The sequence below is a fragment of the Toxotes jaculatrix genome, chromosome 12, assembly GCF_017976425.1.
Source record: "Toxotes jaculatrix isolate fToxJac2 chromosome 12, fToxJac2.pri, whole genome shotgun sequence".
NCBI lineage: Eukaryota > Metazoa > Chordata > Actinopteri > Toxotidae > Toxotes > Toxotes jaculatrix.
This window is the reverse complement of record NC_054405.1, coordinates 10,808,704-10,821,341: the sequence shown is the minus strand read 5'-3', so window position 1 is coordinate 10,821,341 and position 12,638 is coordinate 10,808,704. Positions and strand designations below refer to the sequence as shown.

The 12,638-nt window shown below is 38.6% G+C and overlaps 2 protein-coding genes across 2 annotated transcripts; both read left to right on the top strand.

The window, feature by feature from the left end:
• Positions 1 to 1,125: 1,125 nt before the first annotated feature.
• Positions 1,126 to 6,444, top strand: ppme1 (protein phosphatase methylesterase 1). Its single transcript, XM_041050724.1, has 14 exons — positions 1,126 to 1,411; positions 2,463 to 2,556; positions 2,811 to 2,903; positions 3,068 to 3,125; positions 3,615 to 3,666; positions 3,990 to 4,144; positions 4,288 to 4,378; positions 4,515 to 4,580; positions 4,711 to 4,837; positions 4,939 to 5,068; positions 5,256 to 5,300; positions 5,419 to 5,483; positions 5,665 to 5,732; positions 6,065 to 6,444. Exons 1-14 carry the CDS (start codon positions 1,326 to 1,328, stop codon positions 6,066 to 6,068), a joined length of 1,134 nt encoding a protein of 377 aa, XP_040906658.1. The 5' UTR covers positions 1,126 to 1,325; the 3' UTR covers positions 6,069 to 6,444.
• A 1,834-nt stretch (positions 6,445 to 8,278) lies between these two features.
• On the top strand, positions 8,279 to 11,651 carry LOC121190999 (olfactory receptor 1500-like). Its single transcript, XM_041052043.1, has 6 exons — positions 8,279 to 8,403; positions 8,462 to 8,540; positions 8,586 to 8,767; positions 8,974 to 9,082; positions 10,210 to 10,806; positions 11,030 to 11,651. Exons 1-6 carry the CDS (start codon positions 8,279 to 8,281, stop codon positions 11,054 to 11,056), a joined length of 1,119 nt encoding a protein of 372 aa, XP_040907977.1. The 3' UTR covers positions 11,057 to 11,651.
• The last annotated feature ends 987 nt before the right edge of the window (positions 11,652 to 12,638 follow it).

Below are 12,638 nucleotides of genomic sequence, written 5' to 3'. Positions count from 1 at the left end.
GACACAAAATTGGGTGTAGCCTCAATGTTTTGACCATCGCCCTGTTTCTACATGGTGTCAGTGCTGACTGAATAAGTTGATTATCACCTGAGTTCTCCTACTAGTTTTAAAGGAAAATTGTATGTGAGCAGCTATGTTTATTCACTGTCACCTCTTCCTGTCCTTTCTTGTTCCTCTCACAATCAAATTAGCGCGTGTGGAGCTGTAGATGATCAGCTGTCATAACACACTCTTTATGTAACTTCATTTACAAGTCCCTCAGATGTCTCCCACTGAATAACAATGACTCAGACAACAAGAGTGTAAGTGCAACTCTGGTGCCCATTAAGCTGCATTTCCCAGTGATTATAACCACAACCTAATGCCTGCAGGGTTTTTTCTTATGACTTTTATTAATTATTAAATAACTATTTTCAGATATTTCTCATAAGGTCACCAGCACCAAACACATTCTTCTGCTCTGCACTGAGATGCATGAAAAAAAAAGCCACGGAGGACACTATTCAACTGTTTTCACAGGCCGAGTGGGACTTACAGTGATGGGTAAACCGACGTTGACGTGGAAAATTGGTGGAGTGCCCCTTTAAGTAAATTGTCTCGGTTGCATGGGTAAAGTGTGCACTGCTGCCACCTTGTGATCAGGAAAATTGTGAGCGAGAGGATATAACAATCTGCTGCTTCCCTTTCACTGTTGAAATCAGTGTAAAATCAGATATTGACAATGTTAAAATTTGGTGTAGCCTTCATAGGCCATTGATGGTTGTATGAGGGTCAGGACACACAAAGAGGTCCCAAGATAAATTTGAGGGGTCACATGATTAAAGGACTAATTACGTGTCTGAAAGAAAGAAACACACACATTTTGTTTACTCACAATGTTAATTTATTTCCTGATCTGTCTCTATATTGTCTTTTTCTTGGGAAACGATGATTACTTTAAAAAATCCTTTAAATTTACAATGAATTTACAAAAGTACAATGAAGGATTTACAACAATAAAATATAATAATAATAATTATAGGGTTTATTTTTTGGGTCAATAGATGGCAGTAAATATTTCATAGGTCTATGCTAATCTACCAGGAAAGAAAATTAAAAAGTAGAAGAAGAGACAGACTCAAAATAATCACGGCAGCAGGAACCATAGAAGAAGAACGGAATCGCTAGCCGTTAGCTTGTCAGACAAACGTAGTTAGCGTTAGCTGATATTTATCCCATGCCTGCCTAGCGTCTGTTCAGGTGTCGAAGAAAAATCATATGCTGCGAAAGAGAGGGGAGGTCACATTTATCAGTCCCTGACAGAGACCGACCTCGCTTTCGACAACATGGAGAAACAGTTGCATTTGAACCTGTTAGCTTCCAGACCTCCTATGGCAGGTGGTTTTCAGTCCAGCTCCAAGATGAAAATGGGGTGAGTTAGTGTCTTAATAGCATGCTGTCAGTTGTGTCGACTTTCTAACGCTGCATATAATAATAATAGTCAAGCATCACATCAACTTCTCTCTGTACATAAAGCCAGAGACCGGACTCGTATCATAACAGTTTGTGACAGGGTAGCTGAACTGATGGCGTTAGCCAGGCTAAGTTAGCTACTGCTAGAGAGTTTGGACCATCGGTGGCGTATAAAACGCCTTATAAACGCTGTATAATATGAGCACTTTTTTTTTGTTTAGCTAGTAGCCTTTTTCATGTAAGAGTTTTATAATTGCACCAGGTATCAGTTCAGACTGGCAGTAATCATTGGCAAGGATATGTCAGGGTGGACAGTGACCATTCATGACAATACACCGTAAGCAGTGTTTGAATATGTGTATCTTAATATAGCTAGGTTAGATTTTATAGTGAGGAGATGCTGCCGCAGGGTTTGGAGCGCCGTCAGTTTCCATTCAGACAGCCTGTGTAGTGAAGGTCAAGGCTTGTTATTGCTTGTTTACATGACCACGTTACAACAGTTGTATAAAGTTTTTTTTCTTTTGTTAGAGATCTGCTCATGTTGCCTATTATGGGATTTGAAGGAAACTATCCAAGCTCTCTTGAGTGTGTGAAAAACTGAAACTATACCAACACACAAACCTTTTAAAATTATCCTATAAAGGTCATCAATGTCTGGTTTCCAGTCAGTTAAATAGCCAGCAGCCAGATCATTACAACAGTGCATCTTGTACGTGATTGACATAATGACTAGAGAAGGAAGGATGCTGAATGAAACAGTGAAGAGTGAAGCTGTATGTATGATACAGAAATGTATTAAATTTCATAGTGTGTTGCCTGTGTTTCCTTTGAATATCCCTGTCTTTTCATACTCTTTAATGTGTACAGGCCGTTTTCTCTCTTCGTGTTGCTGCATTTGACAATGTGAGAAAGATATTAGAAATAAGTTATGCATGTTAATAATCCTGCTGCAAAATAAGATTGTTTTACATTTTGTTTGCTTTTTTTTTTTTTTTTTTTTTTAAATACAGACCTGGTCGGAAGAGAGATTTCTCCCCCCTGCCCTGGAGTCAGTACTTTGAAACCATGGAAGATGTTGAGGTGGAAAATGAGAATGGCAAAGATATATCCTTGATTTCAGATTCAGCATGGCATGTGGGAATTCTGGGTGTGGCAGTCACCTACAGAATTCCAATCCTACCAGATTCATATTTAGCTTCCTCTTTATAACAGTGTGTCATCTAATGTCAGTGTGGTACAGAACATTTGAAGATAATACGTATTTTTTTACAGATAATGTTTGGTCTCTGTTGAGCAGCATCTGCTTACTCTGTAACTCGTGCACAGCTCTGTCACGTATTTCCTTAACTACCTTGAACATTTTCAGAATTTACTGCAGTGGTTCCCATGGTCCTGTGCTGCTCCTCCTCCATGGAGGAGGCCACTCCGCACTCTCCTGGGCAGTGTTCACTGTGAGTATAATAATTATCACAGAAGCTCTGTAACCGCTTTACTTGGATGAATTCTAAAATGCAGATCAACACAGTGTAGGAAAATGAATGAAACTGCTTTTTTACTTCAGCGACTTTTCTGTGTGGTGTTTGATGTGAATGTTTTCACGTATATGTCTTTGTAGGCTGTCATATGCAGCAGGATCAACTGTAGGGTGGTGGCTATGGACCTTCGAGCACATGGTAAATATAGCTAATCACACAACACAAGACTAGTTTCATATTTTATTCACAGTTTAAGAAATTGAGATGGTGACGGAGACTTGTCAGTTTGGTTAGGTAGCATTATAATTCTTTCAATAATGCTATCTGTTGATTTAGATATATGTTGATCACTGCATCACAGTACATTTGGCTCATGTAATAAATCCTTAACACTCCCTAGTGTTTCTATAATACTGCAGTGATGTAGAGGGATTAAATAAAGTACATTTCACTGACAACACAACATAACAAACTCCTTTTATTACATTTCAGTAGACTTAAAATTGCTGCTTCAGCACCACACATAAAGCAGCAAAGTAGCTTGATGTCATTGTTGTGTAATTAGAGGCCAACTGTCCTCATATTGTGCGATCAGGGCATAACTCCGCCGGTATCATCTGGCAGGTCATTTTTGGAGGGAGGGTTTATGAGCTTAGGTGAAATTTACTTTTCTCTCCTTTCTTGCAGGCGACACCAAAGTGAAAAATCCTGAGGATCTCTCTGCAGACACCATGGCCAAGTAAGTTGCTTTGTGAGCAGTTAAGACAGACACTGCGTGTGTGAGAACCGTTCACTTTAAACAATTTGGCTTTGCATGGTAGAAAAACAGGGGAAACCTAGAGAGTGTAGCATGATCCTGGAAGCTTGGGGAACAGGTATTAGTTAAAAGAGTTAGGCATCAGTTTGGTCGGGGATTGGTGGGTTCTTGTGGTTGTTTACATTTATATGTCACAAGTTTCTCATTTCATTATTGAATGAGTCTTGATGATTGTACACGTCAGAAATGTGGCGGTGTTAACAGGTTACCCTTGTTCTATTTATTTGTTTATTTTCTTTAATAAGGGATATTGGCAAAGTGGTGGAGGCGCTCTATGGAGAGAACCCTCCTCCGATCATGATCATTGGACACAGCATGGGTGGAGCCATTGCAGTTCACACAGCCACTGCCAATCATATACCATCCCTGCTCGGCCTCTGTGTTATCGATGTTGTAGAAGGTAAGTGCTTGTAACTGCTTTAAATTAGCAGTAAATTAATATGCTAAATATTAATAACTGTATAATATCAAAGTAATGATTTACTCAGTACAGTAGTTTTACAGGGTATATTAACAACAAATGCATTTGTTACTTACAATCAGGTACAGCAATGGATGCTTTGAACAGTATGCAGAATTTCCTCAGAAGTCGGCCAAAGACATTCAAATCTCTGGAGAATGCCATTGAGTGGAGGTAAACATGAAATGGTTTCATCAGTATGATTGTGCTCAGTTATTCTCTCCTGTTATTTGGTATATATTAGCCAACTATCATAAACGGACTTGCGCCAGTTCTTGTGCATAAAACTGTTCATTTCCTTTGCTGTCAGCGTGAAGAGCGGCCAGATCCGAAACATGGAGTCAGCCCGGGTGTCAATGGGAGGCCAAGTGAAAAAGTATGTCAGCTCTCTCTCTCTCTCTTTCTCTCTCTCTCTCTCCCCCCCCCTCTCTCCCCCTCTGTCTCTCTGTACATTAAGTGTTGCGTGGGTTTGCAAGTGTTATTTACCACTGTTCTGACATCCACAGATGTGAGGAATCCACCAGCAGTCCAGGTGTCTCTAATAGCATTGGTGAAGGTATAATAGAAGAGGAAGAGGATGAAGAGGCAGAAGAAGAATCCAACAAGAAGAGAATGAAGGAAGATGATCAAGAGGTTCTGCTCCTCTTTTTTCTTGTCTTTTTCATGAAGCATATATGGCTGTGTGATGGAAAGTGGTTGAAAAGTACCTAAAAAGGTTCATATCGCCCATACAGATAAAAAAGGAAAGCATCTTTACCTGGCGAGTGGAGCTGTCAAAGACAGAAAAGTACTGGGATGGCTGGTTCAGAGGCCTGTCTGCTCTCTTTCTCACCTGCCCTGTGCCAAAATTGCTTCTGCTCGCAGGTTAGATCTCTCACTTAGATTATTACTTGGTGGCTTTATACATAAAACATGTCTGGATTAGAATTTTTGATGGAATTTCAGGGTAGTCCCACTTGTTTGGATGAATACAAATAATTCCAGTTTTTATTCCAAATTATTTTTTGCCATTGACTGCACAATTTCACCCATGATGTGTTCCATTGTGCAGGAGTGGACAGGCTTGACAAAGACCTTACTATTGGACAGATGCAAGGTAAGGAGGACAAATGGAGACACAGGTTCCAGTTTTCATTCATGTTTGACTTATCATGCATTGGAGGATAAAACAGACAGACCTCAGTCATATCCATGATCTTACTGTTTGTCCACAGGAAAGTTTCAGATGCAAGTCCTCCCTCAGTGTGGTCACGCTGTCCATGAGGACGCACCTGAAAAAGTAAATGGTGTTTCCCTGAACGTACACCGTTCTTTATGTATTGTCCAGTGATGGTTTGGTTCAAACTATTTTTTGGTTTTTATTTTTTTTGTTGGTTTTTGTCTGTTTGGTCAAGATTCAGTCAGTTGCTATTTATTTATGTATTTGTTTTTTAAACTTTTTTTCTCTCATCTGTTTTTAGGTAGCAGATGCCCTAGCAACATTTATGGTGCGGCACAAATTCACTGAGTTTAAGGAAGGATATCTGTGGTAAGTGAACTTCACACCAAAAAATGTGCACATCATATGAGACTTGTTAGATTTTCAAATAGTTCATTGATTTTATGAAACCTCTAGTCGTCATTTCACATAGATTTTGTGTATTTAGTATAAAGTAGACTTGAAATATTGGGGAAACATAAAGTAAAATTTGGAGAACATAGGGCTACAGTGTGCATTCTTTGGTATTTGGAATTTACCAGTACGTGAAATCACATTGTTTTGTTTAATGAACTAAGGCAATAGTTGCAATAACAGAGATACACACGCAGATTCCACATTGTTGTGTTCTAATCCATTGTCTTCACTATGTTTTTCTACAGTTAATTTCCAGTTTTCAGTCTAAATATAGCCACCAGCCATAGAAGAAATGTTTCAAGACTCATCAACATCATCGTACAGTTTAACAAAAAAGTAAAGAAAATATAACAAGCATTATTATTATTATTATTATTATTTTGTTAATATTATTATGTTGCTTTTATTTTGTAGATACTTTGCCTTTCAGCTTTGCCTTATTTTCATTTTCAAACACTGGGATTTGATTGTACTTTTCCTTTACAATATATATTTTTTAATTTCTGAAATGTAATGCTCTCCTTGTTTTAAAGTTTCATTTTGAGTGATTGCATAATTGTTAAAATGTGTTTGTAATGTTTGAATTTAAACAAGGATTAAAGATGGATGCAGCAAGCAAAGGCCACCCATGATTGTATATTTGGTTTGTGTATTAAAACGGCATCATGATCATTTTAAATGTGGTAGTTTACTAACGACGTGACATCATGTAGCAAGATAAATGGAATTAGTGTTTAGATTAACTGACAAAAATGAAAATTTATTCTAGTCTCCCGTTTTCTCCTTACTCATGCTGAAATTCACATTTGCCACATCCAAATGCTATAATACACACTGTGACTCTCCAAGTGTTGAGGTTTATTCTGTATTTCACCCAATGTGACTATAGATGAGTTTGGTTTAGACCAACAGCAATGCTCTATAGGGTCTTTAGTCTTTCTTGCAGCCCCACTTCATGGTGTAAGTAATTTAATATAAAATCTTTTATGAGATTCTGGTCCCCAGTCCAGATTTGAATTCCTCTTCACTGAGCAGGGTACACATGATAAGACAGTGGCTGCTGTTTATGTTTATCAGTGGCTCAGGCAAGACACAGTTTACTAAATAAAGGAAAAGCCATCATCTGACTGTTCTGTCATAAAATAAGAATTCAGTCCACCCTGCTCTTCCCTACACTCTTAGGTTTAGATAATGCCTTGTTTAAACTTTTTTTGCTCAATTTTGTTTTGCAACATAATTATAAACTTATAAACTTTTTCTTTTGTTACTGCGGTTTGTTTGTGGCACTGGAAAATACTCCAATCTAACTCATATTGTAGCTACATGTAAAATCTGTATTAGCAATTTAAGGATAATTATGCTGCAGGATAACAAGACCTGTTATCCTGCAGCTGGTTAACAAAACAGGACGGAGCAGAAAACAGAAGTGGAAAACAAAGCAGCACTTCTAAACTTTCTGACAATGGTGACAGTGTTTTTCTGCGTGGGCCTGAAAGACTCTGGGGAATCATGACGGTTTTAATTGTCTCTCCATGGATCAACACTCAGAAATAATGTTGCAGTGATGTGCAGAGTAAACATCTGAATTATTAATCAGCCTTAATGACTGTCCTCCAAAGAGCCAACACTGCTGTTGTAATCATTTGAGTCTGTAAACAATGCTGATGTGTACAGTTCCTACAGGACCATAAGTTTTTCTTGGTTGCATCATTCTGGACATCACAAATAATATTCTGTACTTTACACACGTTTTCAACGAAACTTGAAAAATATATGAGATTAAGCAAAAGCAGAAACACCTTGTCACAGACTAATTCTGTAGAGTAACCATATCTTTGTAAATGACTGTGAATTTGTCATAAAAGGTTTGATACAAATGCTGTAGCATTTACTTACATTCAGTTATTTTTATTATTATTTTTCTTGCAAGAAATAAAAATACATCTGCCATATTTTACCTGTCACTCACTGCCAATCATGAACATGTAGGAGCTGTCCATGGTGATGTGGTGCTGAAATACAGAGCAGGCATGCCAGCCAGTCTCAGATACAACTGCCATTTTACAACAACAGCGTCCATCACTGCCAAAACACGTTAGTGAAATACTGTACCTCCACAACATGGACTGCATGACGTCTAACACATTCGCGGTCCTCAGAGGATGAATGTCAGTAACTTTGGTGAGGGTTAGTGTTGCTAGCCAGTATCTCCTCCTCAGTTGACTGTGAGAAAATCCTGCTTTTGGCAACCAACCTGTGTAAAGGCTTGGAAGGATTTACATGACCGACCTTTCAAATGAGCACATGGCTACATCATCTGCTGCTTCGGAAATCTCCAAGTTTGCACAAGATGCAAGAAGAATGTAATGTAGACAATAGACCAGGCCAGGCAACACCAGGAGATTGTTGGATTGTTGCAGCCAGGAAGGGCTGGTTTTGGATGGGTAACAGCACCTAGGATGTGGTCCAAAGCCACAAAGAAGAAAAGGAAAGACCTTGTGATCTCTGAAGTTGTGAACTCGGAAGAGGAGAGTGATAAAAATCAGACCTGTGGGCCACCAACAGCAAGGGAGCTGGACAGCCTGTGAGGCTGTGATCAACAGGACCTTTACGTGAGCAGTTATGTACAATACTTTTCACAGGTACCAGAACCTGCACCCCTTGTACAGCTCAGAGGAGACTCGCCCACTCTACGTCTCCTGGACCCACGGCACAGGGCCGGTACGGATGGCACCTGCATAAAGTTACCAAGATCTTCACTCGCAGGCTGGAAGCAAACAGGGCCAACCCAGTAAGATCACAGCGGCTGATCCAGGGGCTGAGGCTCAGAGCAGAAGCACAAGGGCGTCACCTGAAAGTGAGTGGAACATGAGAGCTGACCTCGCCCGCCAATTGAAGTTCCCTCAAGAGATCACTGCATACTCCCTGCAGCAAGATGTCATGCTCTGGTCCACCTCCACTAGAACAGTCATTATGGTTGAACTGACTGTTCCGCAGAGGAGACAATCGAGGCCTTAGAAGGAACAGTATACAAAGCTGTCAGCTGTGTGCTCACAAGCAGTGTAGAGAGCATTCACCTGTCCAGTTGAGGCTGGTTGCAGAGGCTACACAGGAATATCCACCCAGTGATTCCTTAAGTCTCTTTGGATCACAGGCTTCAAGCTGAGGAAGGCTCTCAAAGACCTTGGTGGAGGAGGCAGAACAAGGGAGCTTTCAAAAAGCTTTCAAAAGAATCCACTTACAAAGTGAAGACTATCACATCAGTGGGTTGTTGAAACCTCTCACTAGGATTAAAGTTAATCATTGGTATGATGAAAAAGGAACAAGCCTTCGGCAGCAAACAGGGCCAGTAAACAGAACTATTTTAAATCTAAACTGGAAAAAAAAAGTTTACTGAGTAGAAAATATTAAGTGATGTTTGATTCTCCTCTCAGACATCTTTATATCATACACTCTTTACAGAGAACATCAAATTGAATGATCCCTTTAATATGTAAGGGTTACATTAAATTCAATATTAAATGTTTAAATCAATGGTTTTTGGTGTAAAACCATGTTTCTATTTACAGCTGAGTTAAGTGCTCATGCCTTGACTTATTTTGTCACTGTAAAAAAAAAAAGTGGCCATTTTCTTAAATTTACATTTTCACCACAACCAATGTACAGTAATAAAGTATGATGTTGCAACTGTGACAAATATGATTAAAATATTTGTGTTTTCTGATGTGCTCACTTTTCACAAATGTCCACTACTGAAAAAAGCCTACACTAGAGGCTGTTTACATATATTTTAAATAGTGCTAGAGTTCCCTCGTCACAAAAGGTCATTTGAAGTTTTTTAAATTTTTGTAAACTGTGCATTGAAGTTGAATGTGAAACAACAACGATGTGGTGCATCTTTATGCCGAATATGGTAGAAAGTAAAAAGTTTCTGCTTTAACACTGAACTTCTCAAACTCTTACTCCTTCAGAGAGATCATATCCAACCCAGAGCTCTCACTGGTTGTTAAACTGACACAGGTGATGATGTCATAGCACAGGTTTCTAATAAAAAGGACACAATCCACTGGAGCCTGATTCAACTCATCAGATTTGTCAGATGAACTCACACCAAACCAGGGTCATGTAAGTAATGTATCTCCGACATACAATAAATCTATTTAACTTCATGGATTCTATGTAGTTCTGAAGTATTTTTATTTATTGTGATACTGTCTAATTGTTGTATGTTACTTTTTTTCTATAGTATTTTTAAGTGCTGAAAAATCATCATGCTTATTTAAGATATTGTTTGACAGAATAATCCTGAACAGGCTGCTCAATTCAGGACTGTTCATAATGTTGATTTAAGGATCAGCCTGATGTGTTTGTGTATGCCATGCCTTTGCAGATACTGCATGAAGCCGTGACCATGAATGAAACGACAGAAGTAACCCAGGTGGTACCGCATCAGACACCTGTCAAAGCTCTGCTGTCTATACTGCCATGTCTTCTCTTCCTATATGTAAATGGAGTCATGCTGTTTGCTTTGTTGAGAAAGCCTCTCTTACTGGAGTCCTCTCGCTATATCCTCTTTGGTCATTTGCTATTCACGGACTCTCTGCAGCTTCTAGTCACTATGCTGCTGTACATCTTTGCTGTGACCATGGTCAGAATGATCAGTTATGTTTGCATTATTTTCACGTTGCTTGCAGCCATCGTTGTTAAAATGTCACCCCTCAACCTCGCTGTGATGTCTTTGGAGAGGTATGTTGCCATTTGTTTCCCGCTGAGGCATGCCGATATTGCCACCACCAGGGCGACAGGCATGGCCATTGCTGTTATGTGGACAGCGGCCTCGTTAGACTCGTTCACCCAGCTCTTCCTGTTTGTCAGTCTTGAGAACACAAGCTTCATTGTGCCAAGGTTCTGCATCAGAAACACTGTCTTCCAGCTACAGATTTATTCAACTTTGAACAGGGCCTTCACCATTCTGTATTTTGTATTGGTGAGTATGATTATCATTTTTACATACATTGCTATCATGGTTACTGTGAAGTCAGCCTCTTCTAATGTCTGTAATGCCACCAGGGCCCACAGGACAGTGCTGTTACATCTGCTTCAGTTGTGCCTGTGTCTCACTTCTACTCTGTTTAACATGATAAACTCCAGTGGCCTGTGGAACTCTGATCCGGCTATAGCCATTCATATTCAGTATATCCTCTTTTTAGGTCTCATCATTTTCCCTAGGTGCTTGAGCCCACTCATATATGGCCTCAGAGATCACACCTTCAGACCTGTCTTTAAATACTATTTCACCTTTGGCTTCAAATCCTCTGTTAGGTCATTTACTAACACTTAGTTTCAAATACATTATGTTATCCTTGTTATTTATCATGCACAGTCATGTTGAGTAGAAATACCAGTTTATATTTGCATTAGGCAAGTTTGAAGTCAGAATTTACAATGATTTAATTTCTTTTTTCTGTCAGAATTTTTCCTTCAGATGATTACAGATACTATTCACTGATATGCCAATTTTAAGTATAACTCAGCATTTAGTCTACTACAATACTACTACATACTACAATATATACCTATTAGAGCTGTAAATTCTGAGAATTACTGTCTTGTATTTATCTATGTGGAGATTTTCTGGTTACAAAGAATTGCAGCAGCTTTTCAGTCACTTCTTTTCATTTTGTATAAAAAAAATCCATTGTATATCGCATACAAGTCAGTTTCACCCTTAATACTCATTTTTGGTGAGATTTATGTTGTCGAAAAAAAAAGACAGTCATCAATACCTGTAGATGAAGATGGTTTCAAAAGTGTATGATTTACCAAAGGGTTGATTGTTTTGAGCCACAATATGTTTTTTTTTTTCATACACACAATTGCCTGGTTTTGTTTTACACACAATATCTATACAACAAATACAGAATTCTCTATCTTAGTAAGAAATATAACAAAACAAAAATGTGTTTTACAGAACGTCTTTTATCATCGTGTCATTAGAGGGAAAATCATTCAAGCATCTCACATCAAACAGTTTGTAATAAAAAGTTCAGAAATCTTTATCTGCATCTTGTTGCCTCGGTTCATGAGGAACATTGTCATCCCAGTTTTAAGCTGTAATTTCAGCTCTTTGCTGAGTCTTATGCTTTGTACAAATATAATGCATCCAAGGTCAGTCACAGCATGACTGTGGATGTAGGACTGTGGACTGTGCGTGTTATGATTATAAATATTTCTACCATTTCTGCTATGATTTTTTTTCAAATGAATTGTTCAATGATTTTTATATTTATCAGTTTAAATGCATATTTTAAAGAAATAAATATCAAGGTAGTTCAACAGTTGACATGAAATCAAATGGAAAATGTCACTGTTTTTTTAAAGTTGTTGTCTCTTGTCATTGTGTTGTATAGATAGCCTGTAATGTGTAACCTGTTTCATACTGATGCTTAAAATCATTAAGTTGTATCCAAAGGTGACACCGACATGAGAGTGATGTTGTAAGATGATGAGACACATTTTAAAATGTGCAAAATACATCAGGTAAAGTTCATGATTTTAGCCAGCAGATGTCAGCTTTGCTTTGTAAATAGTTCAACAGGACACACTGTGGCTCCAGCTGCAGCCACTTCACATTAGTCTGTAGTATATAAGTGTATCCCACATGAAGAAACTTCTTTGAGGTTATGAAAAATGAGGATGTTGACAGGAACTGATGATATATAACTGAAGAAATTCCTGTCGCCTCCTATTTCTCACAGTCCAGATGGACACTTGTGTAGGAGAAAAGATGGAGACAGAGAGCAGAGGGAGGCCAATTTA